Raw genomic sequence first — 16,834 nt, forward strand, 5'->3', positions numbered from 1 at the left:
CATTTCAAAATGGACCCTACCCTCTGCTTTAGAGACATTTCTGGGCAGGTTACAGGAGTAAAACAGTCAGATGCTGGAATTCTACATTTTCCAAACAGAAATGCCAGTCCAAAAAAATTGTGTATTGAGAGGACAAGCTATATAATGGTCAGCCTGATATTAAAAAGAACATTTTTTTTTGTCTAGTGACAGCTGAGTTAGAGTCACTGGGGAGCTAGAATCCTACATAGATCATGTCTATTTTCACAGAAGACTCTTTCTCATTGCAAGATTTTCCAATATGATGGGATCTTTTGAAATTTAATTAGAATAAGGAAGTAGGCTGTCAATGCTATATGCAATCATTCTACAACAGGAGAACACTGCTGTAATTTTTCACTGACACATCACCTTACAACATTCAAAAATTTTTTCCCATCCAAGAGAAATCAGGGTTATCTTGCCCCGTGCCTTCAAAACTAGCAGATGCTGTTGACTGCCTTGAGGGACAAGAGGCCTTGCAGAGGGGTCTGGATAGACTGGAACATCAGGCAATCAGAAAAAAAAATTTAAAAATGTCAATTGTGCACCTGAGCCCTAGTAACATCAGACATAAGTATAAATTTTGGGGAGGCTGGAGAGCTGTCCTGCAGAAAAGGGCACCTAGGGGTGCTGGGCAGCAGCTAAAACCCAATGAGAGGTGCTTCCCAATGCCCCATCTTACCAAGCTGACTGTTGTTAGATAGATCAAATTTGCCTATTTCCAAGAAGCGCCCATGTCGAGCAAGACAACGCAAACTAGCTTGGAGCTTCTCTTCTGCCAAGGAATTTAACACGAGGTTGACACCTGCAATGAAAGGAGAAGCAGCTGCTTAACTCTGCTGAGAGCCTAACCCTGTCTTCTAGTGACTCATATGGTCTTTAGAATGCACAACTGATAATGTGGCTTAGCTGACAAAAAAAGGAAAAATATTTTTTCAACTTCACCTTTTCCGTTGGTAACTCGAAGTATATGTTGTTCAAAGGTAGTATCTCTGGAGCTGGAAAAGCTATTAGCATCTAGCTGTGGGAATCTTGCTTGGAGATATTTACGTTTCTCAGTGGAACCTGGCAGTAGAAGACAGGTTGAAAGATGTCACTAATTTCATTTTTATGATTAAACAGCCCATTTTCCACTGCACATTTTTCCCCCAAGGACTGTAAATCTGAGAAGCCATCTCCCAGCTTTCCATCTCCCAGCTTTCACTCTCTCAAGATGTCAGACCTTAGGAAAAAGACTGTCTGGTTGCTACCGCTCATTTATGAGATAGAGCAAGGACCAGAAACAGATTAGAACCTTTCAATGGACAGGCATTGGATTCATATTACTAAATGTAAAATGAGGAAGCCATGATCTTCTTCCGGACTTTTGATTATATAGTGTACAGAGACAGATAAATTTGAGTGTGCTGTGGAATCTTCATGCTCAGCGTCAGTAGCTGTATTTACTATGTAACCCATTCTCAGTCTGGAAACTAGATCAAAGCTACAGCAGATCACATTGGGAGGGGAATAAGTACCTAAATAAGTATAGATACTTATATACATGTACACACGCATGCTTCCTCTGTTAGCTATAATCTCTTTTTCCCCATGACTTTGGGCCCTCAGTACTCACCTACAGTAGTAAAGACACGGCAGCCCATGCTCAGGGCAATGGCAATGGCTGCTTGGCCCACGCCTCCTGAGCCTGAGTGAATAAGGACACTCTCACCCTTCTTCATACCACCTCGAACCACCAAAGCATAATAAGCAGTGGCATAAACCACAGGCACTGAAGCTGCTTCTTCTAGAGTCCTAAGGAGCAAAGTGGAAGAGGTATCTTTAGCCTTGGGAAAGACTACTAGATTCTCCTGATGAAATTTGCCTTTCTGCAACAGAAAGGTTCCACTGCTGAGATAGATAAGAAAGTGTAAGATAAGATAGACAGACAAAATAGATGAGAAAGTGTCAGTCATACAGCAGACTACCACAGCTGCCAAACACAGCCAGGTTTCATTATTCTGCAAAAATATTTCAGTAACTAACCAGTAACATAACCAACACTGATATCCCAGTGTATACTGAAACACATGAAGCTAAGAGCCCAAAAAAAGATGAGAACCTTGTGCAAGCCACTGCACAAAAACTAGTGCTGAACTCGTGCAGTGAATCTAATCCAAAATCCTACAGTTGCTTGGGACACTACAGCCCTGTTAACAGTTGCCAGAGGGGAATCTAGCCATTGTGCAGCACTCAGGTTTGATAAGGGCTGCCATCAGCCTCAGGCAGGAAGGCAAATCTTAGCCAGAAAACAGAAGCTGACCTACCAGTTTTCAGGCACCTCCCATAGAAACCTTTTCTCACAGTCTACCACTGTGGCCAGCCCCTTTGCTGGCAGCAATCCCATAACTCTTCTTCCAGCTGCGTCCCGTCCTGAGAACTCCATGCCCAGCATGCACTGCTGCAAAGCCCAGTTACCTGAAAGAACATAAACAACCATTTACAAAAAAAGAAAATTCTCTTCCAAAATTCCTTTACTACAGCAGCAGTCCCTGAAAGTCTAAACCTCTGGGATTTGTCTCTTCTGTACACAGTTCATTAATTGTCATAGTTAATGACTCACTGCAAGAGCAGTGGAAAAGGACTGGGTCTTATTAAATCAGAAGCACTTATCCTTGATGATATTGCATTAGTTTCCAGTTTTCATCTGAGAAATTTCATTAAAGCATCTTGTTTCAGAGGCAATTCTGTCCCTCAGAAAAAGGATGGTACATTCTAGAAATGAATGATACAAACTAGAAAGATGATCACTGCAAAAATATACTGTGAAATATTAATTTTTGATAATTCATGTTTTAGGCAGACACTTATGTCAGTCATAGAATGGTTTGTATTGGAAGAGACCTTAAAGATCATCTACTTCCAACCTTCTGCCATGCACAGGGGCAACTTCCATTATGCCAGGTGGTTCAGTCATGAAGGGGAACCCAGCCTTACTCAAATCACTAAATTTTAACATGTTCCATCCCCTCTCTTTTAAATACGTATTTTAAAACCATTTCATACACATTACAATAATTCTTAACTCGCTATGAAGATAATACCACCTCCATTTTGTAAACAGGCAGTTACTTCATTGTGCATTTTTCCTTCCTAAAATTCAAGCATGTCCAACAGCATGGCAAAAGGAAGCTTCAAAATTCTCACCTTGGTATTTACCATGCCCATCTCTGGAACTTCTATCAACGTGTTTTATCTCACATTTGGTATCTGTGCAATGTGGCAAGCAACGTTTCTCACAGCATGGTTTGTTAATTGTGCCATATTAAAAAAAATGGAACTGTAACTGGGAAGTAGAACTTGGGAACTTCCTGGTGCACAGCCCTGCAGCAGGACTGCACTTCCTTCTCAAAAGCATGTTTTCTGGCATACAGTCTAGCCAGTGCATAACTACCAATCAAGAGATTAATTCTAGAACAACAATACACATCCTTCTAGTGTAACTTTAACTCACCAGGGATAGCATCTGGAGAAAGCTTCCCCGTGGCCAGCATAATGTCCCGGAAGTTCAGAGATGCATAATAGACTTTGCAGAGTAAAACATTGGGATCAGTTGTGTGGAAGTGTCGAAGTGGGGAGACAATCCAACGAAGAGATGAGAGATCTCCACGAGTTAGCACATTTACATAGGCATATTCTGTCAGCTCCTGAGGTTGTGCTGCAGAAGAAGAACAGTAAGAACTTACACATACTAACAAAGGTATGTGCTTTCCAAAACGAGTAAATTCCTTGTGCAATTTCTACCTCCTCCTCCATTTGCTATCCAGAGAGCCCTTTCTTGCTTTGCAATACTACTGATGCCCTAAATAGTCTATCCCTCATCCTGGCACCACAGTGTTCTACTGTTCACTTTGAGCTGAAGCAGAAGAATTCAAAATTGTTCATTAAAAATAATAATAAAAGGTAACGGTAGGAACAATAGCTACTCATTTTCTATTCAAAGTTCATTCAGATTCAAGGCCTTGCAAGTAATCCTCAGCTCTCAAAGACTGTACCTTGCTGCAATGTAAGATGCCTGAAGGAGCCCCACTTTCCATCACGATACACATTCATCACCAGGTCCTTCTGAACAATCTTCTGCATCTCCGGAGAAGAAAGACTCGTGGGTGGGACAGCAGATGAAGGGTTCAAGTTGGAAATGAACACACACCTGAAGACAAGAGTTGTTGTTTTGTTTGTTTTGCTATAGGTCTGAGAAGAAGCTAACACAAATATCTCATCTCCCAAATGTGACTCAAGAGCATGCTTGCGTACCTGATTCGGTGGCCTTCTGCTTCAAGGCGAAGGCAGTTCACCATTCCCAAAATTCCTGAGTTTGCACAGCTGGTGGCAGTCAACCACACAGGCTTCTCTGATGGGTCAGCCAAGATCTCCTACAGGACAAACCCCAAACTGTTTTACTAGGAACTACAAAGAAAATAGCCCTCATATCCTTGGCAGAGATTAGTAACTTTATTTTATTAAAAGTAACTGAACACACATATACACACATTCTTCTTTTAATACTACTACATATCTCATTTAGAAAGTATAATGATTTGGAAATTCAGATGCCTAGGACACAGGAATTCTCACCTTTAAGGATTCAACCCACTTATAGTTCGTCTCATCTACTGGCAGAAAAACAGGTGTTTTGACAGGAGCTTGCCGACGGCACAGGAAAATAACTGAGCCAAAGAATGACTTCTTCATGGCAACAAGATTCAATGAAGCTTTGCTGAATAAGTCCTCCCACTGTGCCTGTCAAATCAGGGAAAGCAACAAATTAACAGCAAAGTCAAAAGTCAATTTTTCTTGCTTTTTCTTGAAAACTTGCTCTGTATTGTCACACTACAAATACATGTTTGATTAACAAAACTGTTTTATCCACATCTAGATTACTCCTTCTTTCCTAAAGGATCTTCCAAAAGTGAGAGTAGAAGTATCTCAAAGTCCAGGTTAGGGAACCAGTCTTAGCACACTAGCAGGCATACAAAAAACCCGAGCTGTGACCCTGCCACCAAATTCCACAGTGTTTTTGAATGTGTCTACCCTATGTCACATAAGCCCTGTTTGCACAGAGATGGGGAGAAGCACCCATATGTCTAAGTTACGCTGAAATGGCATTTCAGGAAAATAAAAGAATGAAAATGCATGTATGGCATATCCAGAATCACTTAAGGATTACTACCTGAATGAAATAAAGATGACTGCAGGCTTTCAGAAAAGCACCCATTTGCTTTGCCTATGCCAGGCACAGACCAGCAGAAGGTTTTTACAGTGTGATCCCTTATATCAAGGGCCAGGGGCAGTGTCTGTATCTAGGAAACTTCGAGAACTATGTAAGTCTTGCACACTCTTGCCTGGCTTGTATAATTTCCTTCAGAGAAGGAGCATTTGACAGACAGATATCTTCTCCCAGGGATTTGCTAATACCAGGCTACTGATACTCATGACAGATTTATGGTTTTTGTTATTAGTGCCAGTAGCATCTCAGTGCCTTCTCTTTATCCTCCTGTTCACCGGGAAAGATGCAGAGCAAATAACTTAATCTTTCTTCTCAAATCCCCTTGAAAAAATGTCTGCAGGAAGTGAAGGGCTAGAACCCATGTAACTGCAAAATTCAAAATCCAACAACCCCACCCCAGAATTATAAACAAAGCCCAAACTCTTGGAAGTGCTACTCTCTTCTTATTCTAAAAGAAGAGAGCTGAGAGGCTGCATCCCCTCAAATCAGGAAAAATAGGTAGGTTCTGTAGAGGTGCATTTTTCCATTACTGCCTGGTCTAACAGATGCCAAGAGAAGATGATGCCCCAGTTTCCACCCTTACCCTTGCCTTTCACTCTCCTCCTCTTGCACCAGCTTTGGCATTAGTTTATCTGTATGACATACTGGTTTGAAGATATAATGCTGATACTCTTCTCTCCCATCTCCAGCTTCTCAGGGCTTATTATAGTATCTCATTATGAGATCAGATAACGTAGGGAAGAGGAAAGGAAGAAAAGAAAAATACAAGAGAAAAGACTTCCTTCTGGGAGCACCTTAATGTTAGAAGAAATCAACTAGCTTGTAAAATCACACTCCAAGCAGTAGTATCAAAAGTAAGAGAGATATTCTGATACCAAAGCATTTCAGGATCCTACAGTGATAAAGCTGTACCCCACCCAGCAACATGATTTTAACGATAAAGGAATTGTCCTGGCCAGTGTTTTCATATAGATTAGACAGATGTACAAAAGACAACTATTAATTTTCAGTGCATTAAGAGAGGCTTTCCTGATTGAACCTACCGTTTACTCTCTTAACCTAATATGTAGTAATTTGCAAGTCCTCTCTTCTTAAGAAGTGTTTATTAGATATTTCTGCAGAATTTCTCAATGGCATGCAAGCAATGCCTACTATACATTTACCATCAGGGCATCTGCAAGCAGCAAACTGAGACTATCCATGGTGAAAGTACCTGTCCTTCCAAGAGGCTTACCTCACTTAGGAAGCTGTGCTTCTGCTGCAGATCTGGGCTTGTAAGGAAACTGACAATTTCTCCAAGAGTTTCTCCCTTAAGAAGAGTATGTAGCAAAACAAACCCTCCTTCTTTCACAGCAGCTGCCAAATTAGAGAGTATTTCAGTGGTATTCACTAAAACACTTGTTGAACAGTTATACACCACCAGGTCAGCATCAGTCAGATTTCCAGAGGGCAGGCTAGAAGGATCCCACCGGCTAGAGACAACACCAGCATCCTGTAGTTCTGTTTCAATAGCTGTAAGGTTTTCAAGGATGCAGTCAGTGGCAATGTAGTCCACCTGCAACAGGGGCTGAGCATTCAGAATACTTTTCACACGAGAGAACAGTTGTCCACTTCCTGCATTAGCCTGTGAGAAAAAGAAGGGGAAGGAAAAGCAGAAATCAAAACATGAGTTATATCCAAAATTATAACCAGAACAAATTACAAAACAGCAGTATGTAATCAGGTTACTGGAAGGCCTAGAAACACTAGCTATGGTCCCATCCTAGGCTTCCAACTAACCTCTACTATCTTCATCCTATGACTGATCATGTTCTCCAATGCCACATCCAGACAAGTCCTCAACTCTGCAGAATCCAGCAATCCACTGAGAAGAGGGTCATTTTGGAAGTGCATTTTCTCTCGAATTACAACTTGTTGCAGCTCAGAATGGAGGTTTCCATTCAGTTCCAGACGGCAGATCTCAGTGAGGATATGCTGAAGGCCCTTCTGCGTGGGCAAGGACCCCGTAGCAGCCACTGCATTTTCTAGTCCAGGGATGACTAATTTGACCCCATGCACTGCCACCTTAGACTGTAACTTCTGGATCAGACCTATGGAATAGAAGGGGAAATGAAAGGAAGAGTCAAGATTTTCCAAGAATTCTTTTCCTCTTTACCTCCATTTGCTACACCAGCTGATCAGCACCACATATTACAGCATCCTGTATCATTAGCCCAGCCACACAGATACAGTGCAGCCTCTTACATTCAGATGATTATGTATTGTGCAGTAGTTGCCCCAAATAAGTAGGCTTTGTAGCAAAACAAATTAAACCCCCACAGTTGCCTGTGGTAAGACTGACTGAAAGACGGCAACTAACAGAAAACTTCTGATTGATTTAGGGAGCTGTGGAGGAAATACAAAAATACTTAAATGCCCTTCTGCTTTATAAACTGACGGGAAATAGTTAATCCTGACTGAGGATCAGGAACTGGATTACAAAAAATAAAATATTACCACCACAGCCTAGAAAAAAATATCCTCTGGGGGAAGTATTTTGATGCTGCAGGGGAAAACTAAGGAGAAAAAAAAAGGGAAATTTTTAAAATCTATTGCCAAATCTAAGGATGAGCATGAAGACACTCCACCAACACAGAATGAAAAAAATTACTCTCGAAGCAAAATTCACCACTAGAGTAAATTTTTTTTTAAAAAGTAACATTTTTCTCTTTGATGAAGAGGCACTCAAGGTGATTAGTTTAGTGGATGTCTCCTGATCAAAAAACAACATATTTGGCTACCAGTTTCACAACAGACTGAATGCTCCTATTCTATTCTGGTGGCAAACAACTGCTTTGATGTGTGCCTCACTAAATCATTTTCCCTGTTTGGATATGTGCCCACAATCAAACGGGAACCTTGCCTATCTTAGCAGTTCACAGGGAAAAACAAACCAAGGTTAAAAACTCACTTAAATAAGCTCTCCTGTCATTCTCTAAAGGAATTAGGTTGGATTTCTTCTTAAAGATGATTTGTGTCTCTCTGTTTGCAGAAGGGGTTGTGCCATCTGACACCACATCTGACTGTTATAGAAGGAAAGATGTCCTTCATAGCTTTTTACTCTTTCCCACATTCTAGAGATCTCAGGCAGAACTAGCTTTTAGCTTCCAGCAATCATACAGAGAACCCTTAAGTCTTTTACAGACACCAACACTTAATATCTTGGATGTTCTGAAGAAGTATGAACAGCCTCTTTCAGGCTAGAAGATTCTCCTAGTATGACAAGAAAGCAATCCCACTCTACCTTTGCATTGCTCCAGATAGGCATGAAGATGGGCACTTGAAGACAAACAGCTACTCTCAGTGTAGGGCACAAAGCAGAATTTTTCCAGGGTGGGAGGTATCTGTTCCTGTTGTCGCCGTGGTGCCACAGAAGCATGAAGACCATTGATCTGAACACCTCCTGCTTTAAGGCTATCAAGACAGCGGTCCACAATAACTTCAAAAGCTGAAAGTCAGGAAAGAAATGTAAGTTGGAAAACAAAAAAATATTTTGTTCAAGGTGATTTGATGAACAGTGCTATGTCAGGCTCTTTCATAGAGAGGTTACAGAGTTGCCAAAGAGCTTGGAGACTAAGACTTAGATTTCTAACCCCATCGAAGTTCATCCTACTACTTCAGAATTCACACATTCACCCAGTAGTCAGAGCAACCATCAGAAGTTCAAGCACGAGGGACATTACCTTCTATATTGTCCTGGTATTGGCACACCTGTTCACGATGCAGCACTGGATCAATACAGACTGAGCGAATCCTCGTGGGTAAGCGTAGACTGCGGCCAGCCTCAGGTAAGATCAGCATATGTAGCAGAGTGTCAAGGAAGGTCACCCAGTTCCCATTCCACAGAACTTTTCCTGCACTTGCTGCAGAAGAGGAAGAGAAAGCCTCACTATTTCATCATTAATCAGATGCTAGAATGTCACTGCTTATTAAATGCCAAGTTTGGTGTATGTAGCTTCCCCTGTAAACTCCACCACACAGTTCTACATTGGAGAGAACAGCTTTCCCAATGCTCTTGGTTGTTCTCTCATCACACAAAGTATAATTACCTCACAAGGCACAGTCAGGTGAACTGTTAATACAAATGGAATTAAAAGATCAAATAGTCATCATTATGATACCCAGGCTCATTGTGCTTCCTTTGAAAGGAAATTTACCTTCACTGTTGCATTCTAGAACACCCTGGAAAGTTGGTCCATAATTATATCCACGCAGATGCAGCTCTTGATAAATGTCATCTTTCAAGAGCCCGGGCTTTGAGCTCCTGTCTACTTGAGTGTGAAGGCCATCTGGCTGGTTATGGAAATTCTTCTGAGCAGTGTTTTCTAGGAGCGAAATCTTCCCTGAAGGGCACAGTAACAAGAACAATGATCATTATCATTGTTTATAAATAATGGATTTACTAAGACCTTATATATACACTTGCAATTCCTTCACTTACCACTCACAGCCAGATTCCCATTTCCTGACACCTCAAAGCAGTGGGAAGCAGGCATGAGTCTTACTTCCAGCTGTACTGATCCTGCAAGAAATATTGATGAAGACGGGACTGTGAGGTCATTTATTTCTACCATCCTCCAGCAGAACTTTTTCTTTCCCTATCTCTAGACTTACTGCTCACAACATGTAATAAAGATGACCATAATGCATACTGCTTGACTGTATGAATCCATTCCGTTGCTCAGTCATGCTGCACTCCTCTTTAGTCTCTCTCCTTCATTCCTCCTCACTTTTCCCATGCCTTCCTTTCCTCCCACTACCTACATCTTCATTACACAGCTGTGCAGTTATACCAGCACTCCTCACTCACCCTTTTTGGGAATGATAGTTGCCTGATGAATTGTGACATCCTCAAATGTAACAGCCATTTCCTCCATGGCCACACCAAGAGACCGTGCCAGCGTTCGCCAAGCCAGCACGAGGTACCCAGTTGCAGGGTACAAAACTCTGCCATCAATGCAGTGACCAATCAAGTAGTGGTCAGGAGAGTCAGGACTCACATCTGTCAAAGAACAAAGAGCAAACGAAAAATAATAAAAACACTAACAAAGAGGTTTTTCCTCCTCAAGATCTACAAGAGGCTCTAGTTTCCTCAACTATCCTGCCTGACAATATGCAGCTCTTAGAATTACTCTTAGTCTAAAGCAACAGAGGTTCCTGGTTTGTTCATGTTCTCTCATCCCATTTCAGAAACAGATACAGGTTTTTGTCAATCCAAACCAAATATCTAAGCTTCAGAGGATGGCTTCCAGGATGCTGTTCTGAGTATTCTTTTCTTACTTTTACAAAAGGAAACACACAGGTAAAGCAGGAAAGTGACAAACAAGTAATAAACCCCAAATAAGCAACACACCAATATTGTAGACTGAAGCAGATGCAGAGCCTTTGGAACCTGCTGGAAAGTCTTCAGCTTTCGGAACATCCCAGTCCTGACTGTGGTCCCATTTGATGTATGGAGAAATAAGGGGTGTTCCCACAGGGACAGGGTATTCCACAGAGGGGAACAAGTTATTTCCAAGAACATTTATCCTAAAAAGACAAAAATAATCAAGACATGGGGGAAGGAATGGGAAGAAAAAGTTAGGAAAAAAATTGGTTATCATACTTAAGACGTCAGGCAGTAATTGGTCTCAGACTCCATGTCTGAGATATACCATGAACACTTACTGCAGCCAAATTTGTAATTAACAGTTTATAAGATGCAAAATTTATTTCCAGAAGCTAGTGCCAGGTTCCTAGGCCTTTAAAATGGGACTTCTCTTTAGAAGGCACCTTCTCTTCCCAAGCAGTCTTTAACCCACAGGAACACTTCACTAGGGAGCATGCTAATTATGTAAAGCACAAATGCACATCCCATTTATTTCAAGGTTTCTTGAAGGAGTGTTTGAATCCATGTGAAGATATGCACATTAGAGAAGAGACCTGAATTCCCTTCTGTTATCCCACTCACCCTCCTCCCCATGTCTCCTTACCCAGTTAAATGAATCTTGCCAATCTGTGTTAGGAAGAACTCCAAATTATTTTGGTGATCTTTCTTCATCAAAGGCAGAATGGTGCAAGTTGGTTTCAAAGTTCTCTTCAAGATAGCCTGGTGAAGCAGAATCCATAAATCACTGGTGGAAGGCATTACTTACTACTTTGTCTCTGAATTTTTGTCTATAGGTTCCACTTATGTATCTGTGCCAAGAGTTCTGTGCTAGCTGCTGGCACATACACCACTTCAACAGGGAAGAGTACCCTTCCAGCAACCCAAGCCGTTGCACATCTAATAAAGCAGAACCTACAGAATATTAATGTAATTCTGCCAAAACACAAATATCCCTGTCACTATAGGACACATATCCCTCTCCCAAGCAGACTGTGAAGTGAAATCAAAATCTGCACTTGAAGAACTGCTAAGTCACCTTCTCACACCTCCCACTTGTACACACTCCCTTGCCAGGAGTAGTACCTTATAGTCTGAAGTATCCTAGAACATTTTTCAAGCAAAAGCTATTAGACCAAAAAACTCAGCCTTGAACACTTGACCCAGTTTTTATCTTCAATTTGATCCCGTGGTCTTTACCAGGATACTCTAAAATCAGGATACTCTCAAACCCAGACAATGAAGTCTTAGTCACTTGCATTAGAGTCCAAAATTGTTGAATTATTTCAACATGAGGCATATAGTCTCTATCGAAAAAATATATGTCCAATTTAAAAACTGTACTCTTGATTCTCCCTTCAAGTCAGTTTCAAAGCATAAGACTAACATGACATAGTGAAAATACACTGGATTGAAACTCAGTAGCACTGTGTAACTATTAATCTTGATCATGAGTAACTATTATTCTTCCTAAGACTTCTCCTCTTGTGTGCCACTGACCAAATAAAAAAGACCAGTCCTTGGGACTTAAGGGACAGAGACAAGACCACACCACTGATCCTGAGGAGCAAGTATTTCCCAATGCACCTCATGTTCTGCATTCTCTACTATGGAGCTAATTCTACATGAATCAATTTTTATAGGGTGGGGAGAAAAGAATAATTATCTGATCTCACTAGAGAAAGGATTTTATGAAGAAAGTAAGCTCCTGTGGTTTCAGACCACTTGGTCTAAGAGAAGAGAGGAAAGCATCACTGTTATTCACCACCTTTTAAAACCTCAACCCAAATTCAGAGTACAGATGGTAAAAGATTTTTTTATGAGAAGGCCTGTTAAATCTTTGCATGTCTCACTCCACCATAATTTTTGCACACACTCTCCATTAGATCCAGATAATGAAATGCTTTCCTTACTCATTATGCAGTTCAGAAAGCTGGCTATCAGTTATCTGAAGTGCATAGGAACAAACAGCAGCAGTAATGTGAATGTCTGGGTGAGGAAGTGGTAGCGTGTTAGGGATTTTTTATTTTTATTTTTAATATTAACATACACCACCCCCAAAAAACCACAAAGAAACAAACAAAACCCCAAACATTAAAATTGGGAAAAGCTCAGAAGTACTGAAGGAAGTAAATGCCCTCAGAACTAGGGGGAAAAAAACCCCAAACCTGCAGTCTTCCCTAGTCATCAGACCCTCAAACTCCTTGTAATAGCATGATACTGTATCAATATAGTGTCATACTGAAACAATCAAAAATTATACCTGTAAAAGAGCATGTGGAGCAATCTCTACTACAACAGCATTCTCTGGAACATGCTTCAGACCTTCGTGGAACAGCACTGGATTCACGAGGTTGTTCACATGGTACTCTGCAGAGGAATTCCTAGCCAGATCACCTTGCCACTGAGATTCGGGGATAGATGTACTGATCCATCGTGCTGAGCGAGGTTTAGGGTGTGGAATGACCTACAGACAGTCAAGAAAGAAGGACAGGAGAAAGAGTTACAAGTCATAGAGAACAACAGGATCAGCAAAAGCAAGCAGTTCCTCCTTCTGGCAGGTCATTTTGCAGGTTGATTGCTCAGGACATCCTCCTGCTCCAGGCCAAGTGATTTCAAACGTTAGATCTCACAGAGGTCTACATGCTCTTCAAGAGATTTTCTCTTCCTTCTGAAAAAAGGAGTCCCCTCAAGCTCAACATTACCTATAGGTAACCTAGGTGTCAGAGCGTAAGCCATGCAAGCCACGGTTTGGCAATATTACCTTTTTCAGAGCATTGAACAGCGCTGGTGCAATAGATGCCATGTAATGGGAGTGAAATGCGACGCCAGCACTGCGCACCTCCTTTGCAAACACACCCTCTTTCTTCAGTTTGGCTACAAACTCATTCACTGAGTCCTAAGAAGAGAAATACAAGTGATCTAAGAGAGAAGCTCACAAAATACTATGTATCTGTACAAGCCACTGTAGTCCCTCCATACCCTTCATCAGTTGCCATTTAAGGGGAGCCACAGCAGCGATGAGGCTATTGCCCTTCTCAGTCTTATAATTTATGATCCTCTATGCCCATGGATATAAGAGATTTTATTACTGGCTTACTGAGGCACTAATATAATTTCCTCTCACAGACTATTTGCATGTTTAAATTTATACAATGTATTCTGTCCACTCCACCACTCAATCCAGCTCCCCTTTCCAAGCAGCTGAATTCTAAGTAAGCTTCATGCTTTCTTCAGACTTGAACTTCTCAGGTCCTACTCACAATCCCAGTACACACTGTATCAGCTACATGCTCACCAGAGGCCCGGAAACAGTGACAGTGTCCTCAGAGTTGTGACAGGCTGGTACCACATTTGGAGGACAGCGTTGTTTACACTCCTCCCACGTCAGACCTGCAGAAGGAAGACCACAGGACAACAAAAGTGTTTCTAGTTATGAGCCTCATAAGAGGAGGAAATCTTTAATGCACAGTCACTGGGCTCAATTCAGCACTTAGCAAAATTGGGAAATACTTGCAAGAGACTGACAGGTACCTCCCTCTCCCCTCCAAAGCAATTCTGCAAAAGCTAAGAATATTTACCCTAGAGCTTTACCATGACATTTAGCACAGTTAAGATGAACACAAGGTCACATCTTTGCACCATCCCATTAATGAATGAGGTGGAGGTAACCCCCACAGTTTCAAAGAAGCTACAGAAGTGGTTGTTTAGTCTCATGTTGCCATTAGTTTCTAGGAGGCAAGCCCATGTGTTCTCTCCCCTGCTCTAGCTTGGATTGCTGAGAGACACAATATAGCCACACAAATCAGTAACTCTAGCGGCGTGCCAGGTTAATTATGAAGCATCTGGTCATACATAACACAGATACAAGTCACAGGAAGAATTTGAACTCAACATCAGATTATCAAAAACATACTATATGCAGATTTCTGAGTTTATGATAAGAGTGTAATTTATTTAATCTCAGGGTGGGGGGGGAAGCTAAATTAGGTAGGTTGTCCTTTGTAGTATTACCTAAATTAATAAATCTGAGATTATAACAAGTGTTCTAATCCAACAGACTGCATTATACCTGCAACAACTTTTCTCCAAAGTGTTTCAGGTTTTAATTGACGACTGCGTCCAATAAGAAACAGAACAATGGTGCTACCAATAATTTTACTTTTAAACATGTAAGTCACTATAAAGTCGCACTACAAAGCAAAACTGCTGGATCCAAAATTTCACCTGACAGTGGGCAAAACTATATGACTTACACAAACACAAAGTAAAGCTTGTTCAGGAGAAAGCTTATTCCCAAGTGCTTTTAGGTCATAGTAAATTCCATTAGCCAGCTGCCCACTACATCATAGTGGCTTACTGTTTTTACATCTCATTACTCCTGCAGACAATCAGAAGTCTCCTTTTGCAAAAATTACAAAAAAACCCCAGCATATATATACACAGATCTGTGTGTGTATGATACATATCTATCAAAAGCCAAAAACCTCAGTGCTTTACATTTTCATCTTGTTTCAATGTATTATTTATGAGGCCTGTCATTGGTCACTTGACAATAAATCTCTCCATTTCCATTTAAATTTTGGATGGTTACCCAAATCCTGATGTATTCCAGGATAGAGATCACTACCATTTTATCCACTTAAATATTTAAGAACCTGTTCTACATCAGAAGAAAACAAAGAAGAGGCATCAGTGGCCAAGATTTCACAGACATGACAGTTTCAGAGACCAGTTTTATCCCAATGACATACAACAGAGATCAGATGCACATTCCTGTATCACTCTTTTGGCACAAGTGTACCTACCAACAGCAGCCATTCCTCCAGGTGGCAATTTGGCCTCTTTAACGCATCGTCCCCGCCAATAAGCAGCAAGAATGGCTTCTTCATGACTTAAGGAGTTGTCCGCATAGCCACAAGCTAGTTCTCCCACTGAGTGGCCCAAAATCCCATCGGGATGCAGACCTGCAGCCTTCAGCATATCAATCTGAGCAATCTGCAAGCAGAAGTAAAATTACTGATTCCATGCCAGAGTAAGCAGGTGTCAGGCCTCAAAGGTACACAGCAGTAGCAAGTACATAATAAACTTTTTAGTACAGACATTCTTGGCCTCACTGCTTTTTTTTTTCCCCCCACACCTACAGCCCCATCCTCCTTTCAAAGCAATCCCAACAATCATCATGAAACTCCAGTATTGTCTGGCCTCTTCACAATGTAATTTTCCACTGAGAAAATATTTCCAACAACACAAGGCTGCCAATAATGTGTCTGTACAAAGTAAGAGGCTAAGACCAGATTTCCAGATCACTTAAAAAACTTGGCCTCTACTTTATTAAGAAACCATGAATACCACATTGACACTCAGAATGATGAAGAGGCTTCATTCAGTTTGACTTAGTTCATTTGCAGAACAAATTTTAGGAGACATTAAATGGAGTCTTGCTCCTCAGCACAAACATTTGCCTAAAACTTAAAGATATTCCTAAAGCTCTTAATGGAAGAAACTGTGCCACATATACACATGGATATACACACAAATCAGTTCAGACCAATCTTAGTCCAAATATCTTGTAATAAAAAAGCAGTGAGGCCAAGAATATCTGTACCAAAAAGTTTGTTATGTACTTGGAAGTGGCAAAGCCCAAAACTGTCAAGGACACAATGCACTCCCTCCTCTCAGAGAGATATTTCCAACAGCTGCCACTTGCTGATTACACAAAAAAAGCGTCCATTAATTGGTATAAAGTGTTACCAGCCAAACAGACACATTAGCAGAAGATGCTTATGTAGATTGAGTCCACTACCCCCCTCCACTAGCCCATTGAGTCTTACCTGAATAGCAGCTAGTCCAACAAATGCATGAACCGTATCATCAAAAGTGTTCTCATTTGCTTGCAGCAGCAGGTCTGAGACCTTAAGGCCTGTGTTCTTCAAAGCCTCATCTGAACGCAATATAGACTGGCGAAACAGATCCAACTTCATAAGGCTCAGGCCCATGCCTTTCCACTGTGTTCCCATACCTGCAGGATAGGCAAGGAGAAAGTGAGCTTTTAGTAACACTCTGAAACAGGAGTAGACACAACACATTTTCCTCTGGCAGTTAAAGAATTCTAACTAAGAGCAAAGCATCGTACATTTCTT

The 16,834-nt window shown here is 41.2% G+C and overlaps 1 protein-coding gene across 1 annotated transcript in view; it reads right to left on the minus strand.

The window, feature by feature from the left end:
- FASN (fatty acid synthase) overlaps positions 1 to 16,834 on the minus strand; it is a 41,458-nt gene that overhangs the window by 10,294 nt on the left and 14,330 nt on the right. Inside the window, exons 10-31 of the mRNA XM_038157060.1 lie at positions 16,526 to 16,713; positions 15,500 to 15,689; positions 13,990 to 14,084; positions 13,456 to 13,590; positions 12,955 to 13,158; positions 11,299 to 11,414; positions 10,680 to 10,855; positions 10,137 to 10,328; positions 9,768 to 9,848; positions 9,484 to 9,669; positions 9,010 to 9,189; positions 8,571 to 8,774; positions 7,067 to 7,377; positions 6,522 to 6,911; positions 4,636 to 4,800; positions 4,315 to 4,433; positions 4,056 to 4,210; positions 3,515 to 3,718; positions 2,328 to 2,478; positions 1,637 to 1,815; positions 967 to 1,086; positions 704 to 826 (exon numbers count right to left, since the gene is read on the minus strand). Of these exons, the coding sequence (XP_038012988.1) occupies positions 704 to 826; positions 967 to 1,086; positions 1,637 to 1,815; positions 2,328 to 2,478; positions 3,515 to 3,718; positions 4,056 to 4,210; positions 4,315 to 4,433; positions 4,636 to 4,800; positions 6,522 to 6,911; positions 7,067 to 7,377; positions 8,571 to 8,774; positions 9,010 to 9,189; positions 9,484 to 9,669; positions 9,768 to 9,848; positions 10,137 to 10,328; positions 10,680 to 10,855; positions 11,299 to 11,414; positions 12,955 to 13,158; positions 13,456 to 13,590; positions 13,990 to 14,084; positions 15,500 to 15,689; positions 16,526 to 16,713 (3,864 nt within the window). The remainder of the gene's footprint in view (positions 1 to 703; positions 827 to 966; positions 1,087 to 1,636; positions 1,816 to 2,327; positions 2,479 to 3,514; positions 3,719 to 4,055; positions 4,211 to 4,314; positions 4,434 to 4,635; positions 4,801 to 6,521; positions 6,912 to 7,066; positions 7,378 to 8,570; positions 8,775 to 9,009; positions 9,190 to 9,483; positions 9,670 to 9,767; positions 9,849 to 10,136; positions 10,329 to 10,679; positions 10,856 to 11,298; positions 11,415 to 12,954; positions 13,159 to 13,455; positions 13,591 to 13,989; positions 14,085 to 15,499; positions 15,690 to 16,525; positions 16,714 to 16,834) is intronic.

The sequence above is a fragment of the Motacilla alba genome, chromosome 18 (genome assembly GCF_015832195.1).
Source record: "Motacilla alba alba isolate MOTALB_02 chromosome 18, Motacilla_alba_V1.0_pri, whole genome shotgun sequence".
NCBI lineage: Eukaryota > Metazoa > Chordata > Aves > Passeriformes > Motacillidae > Motacilla > Motacilla alba.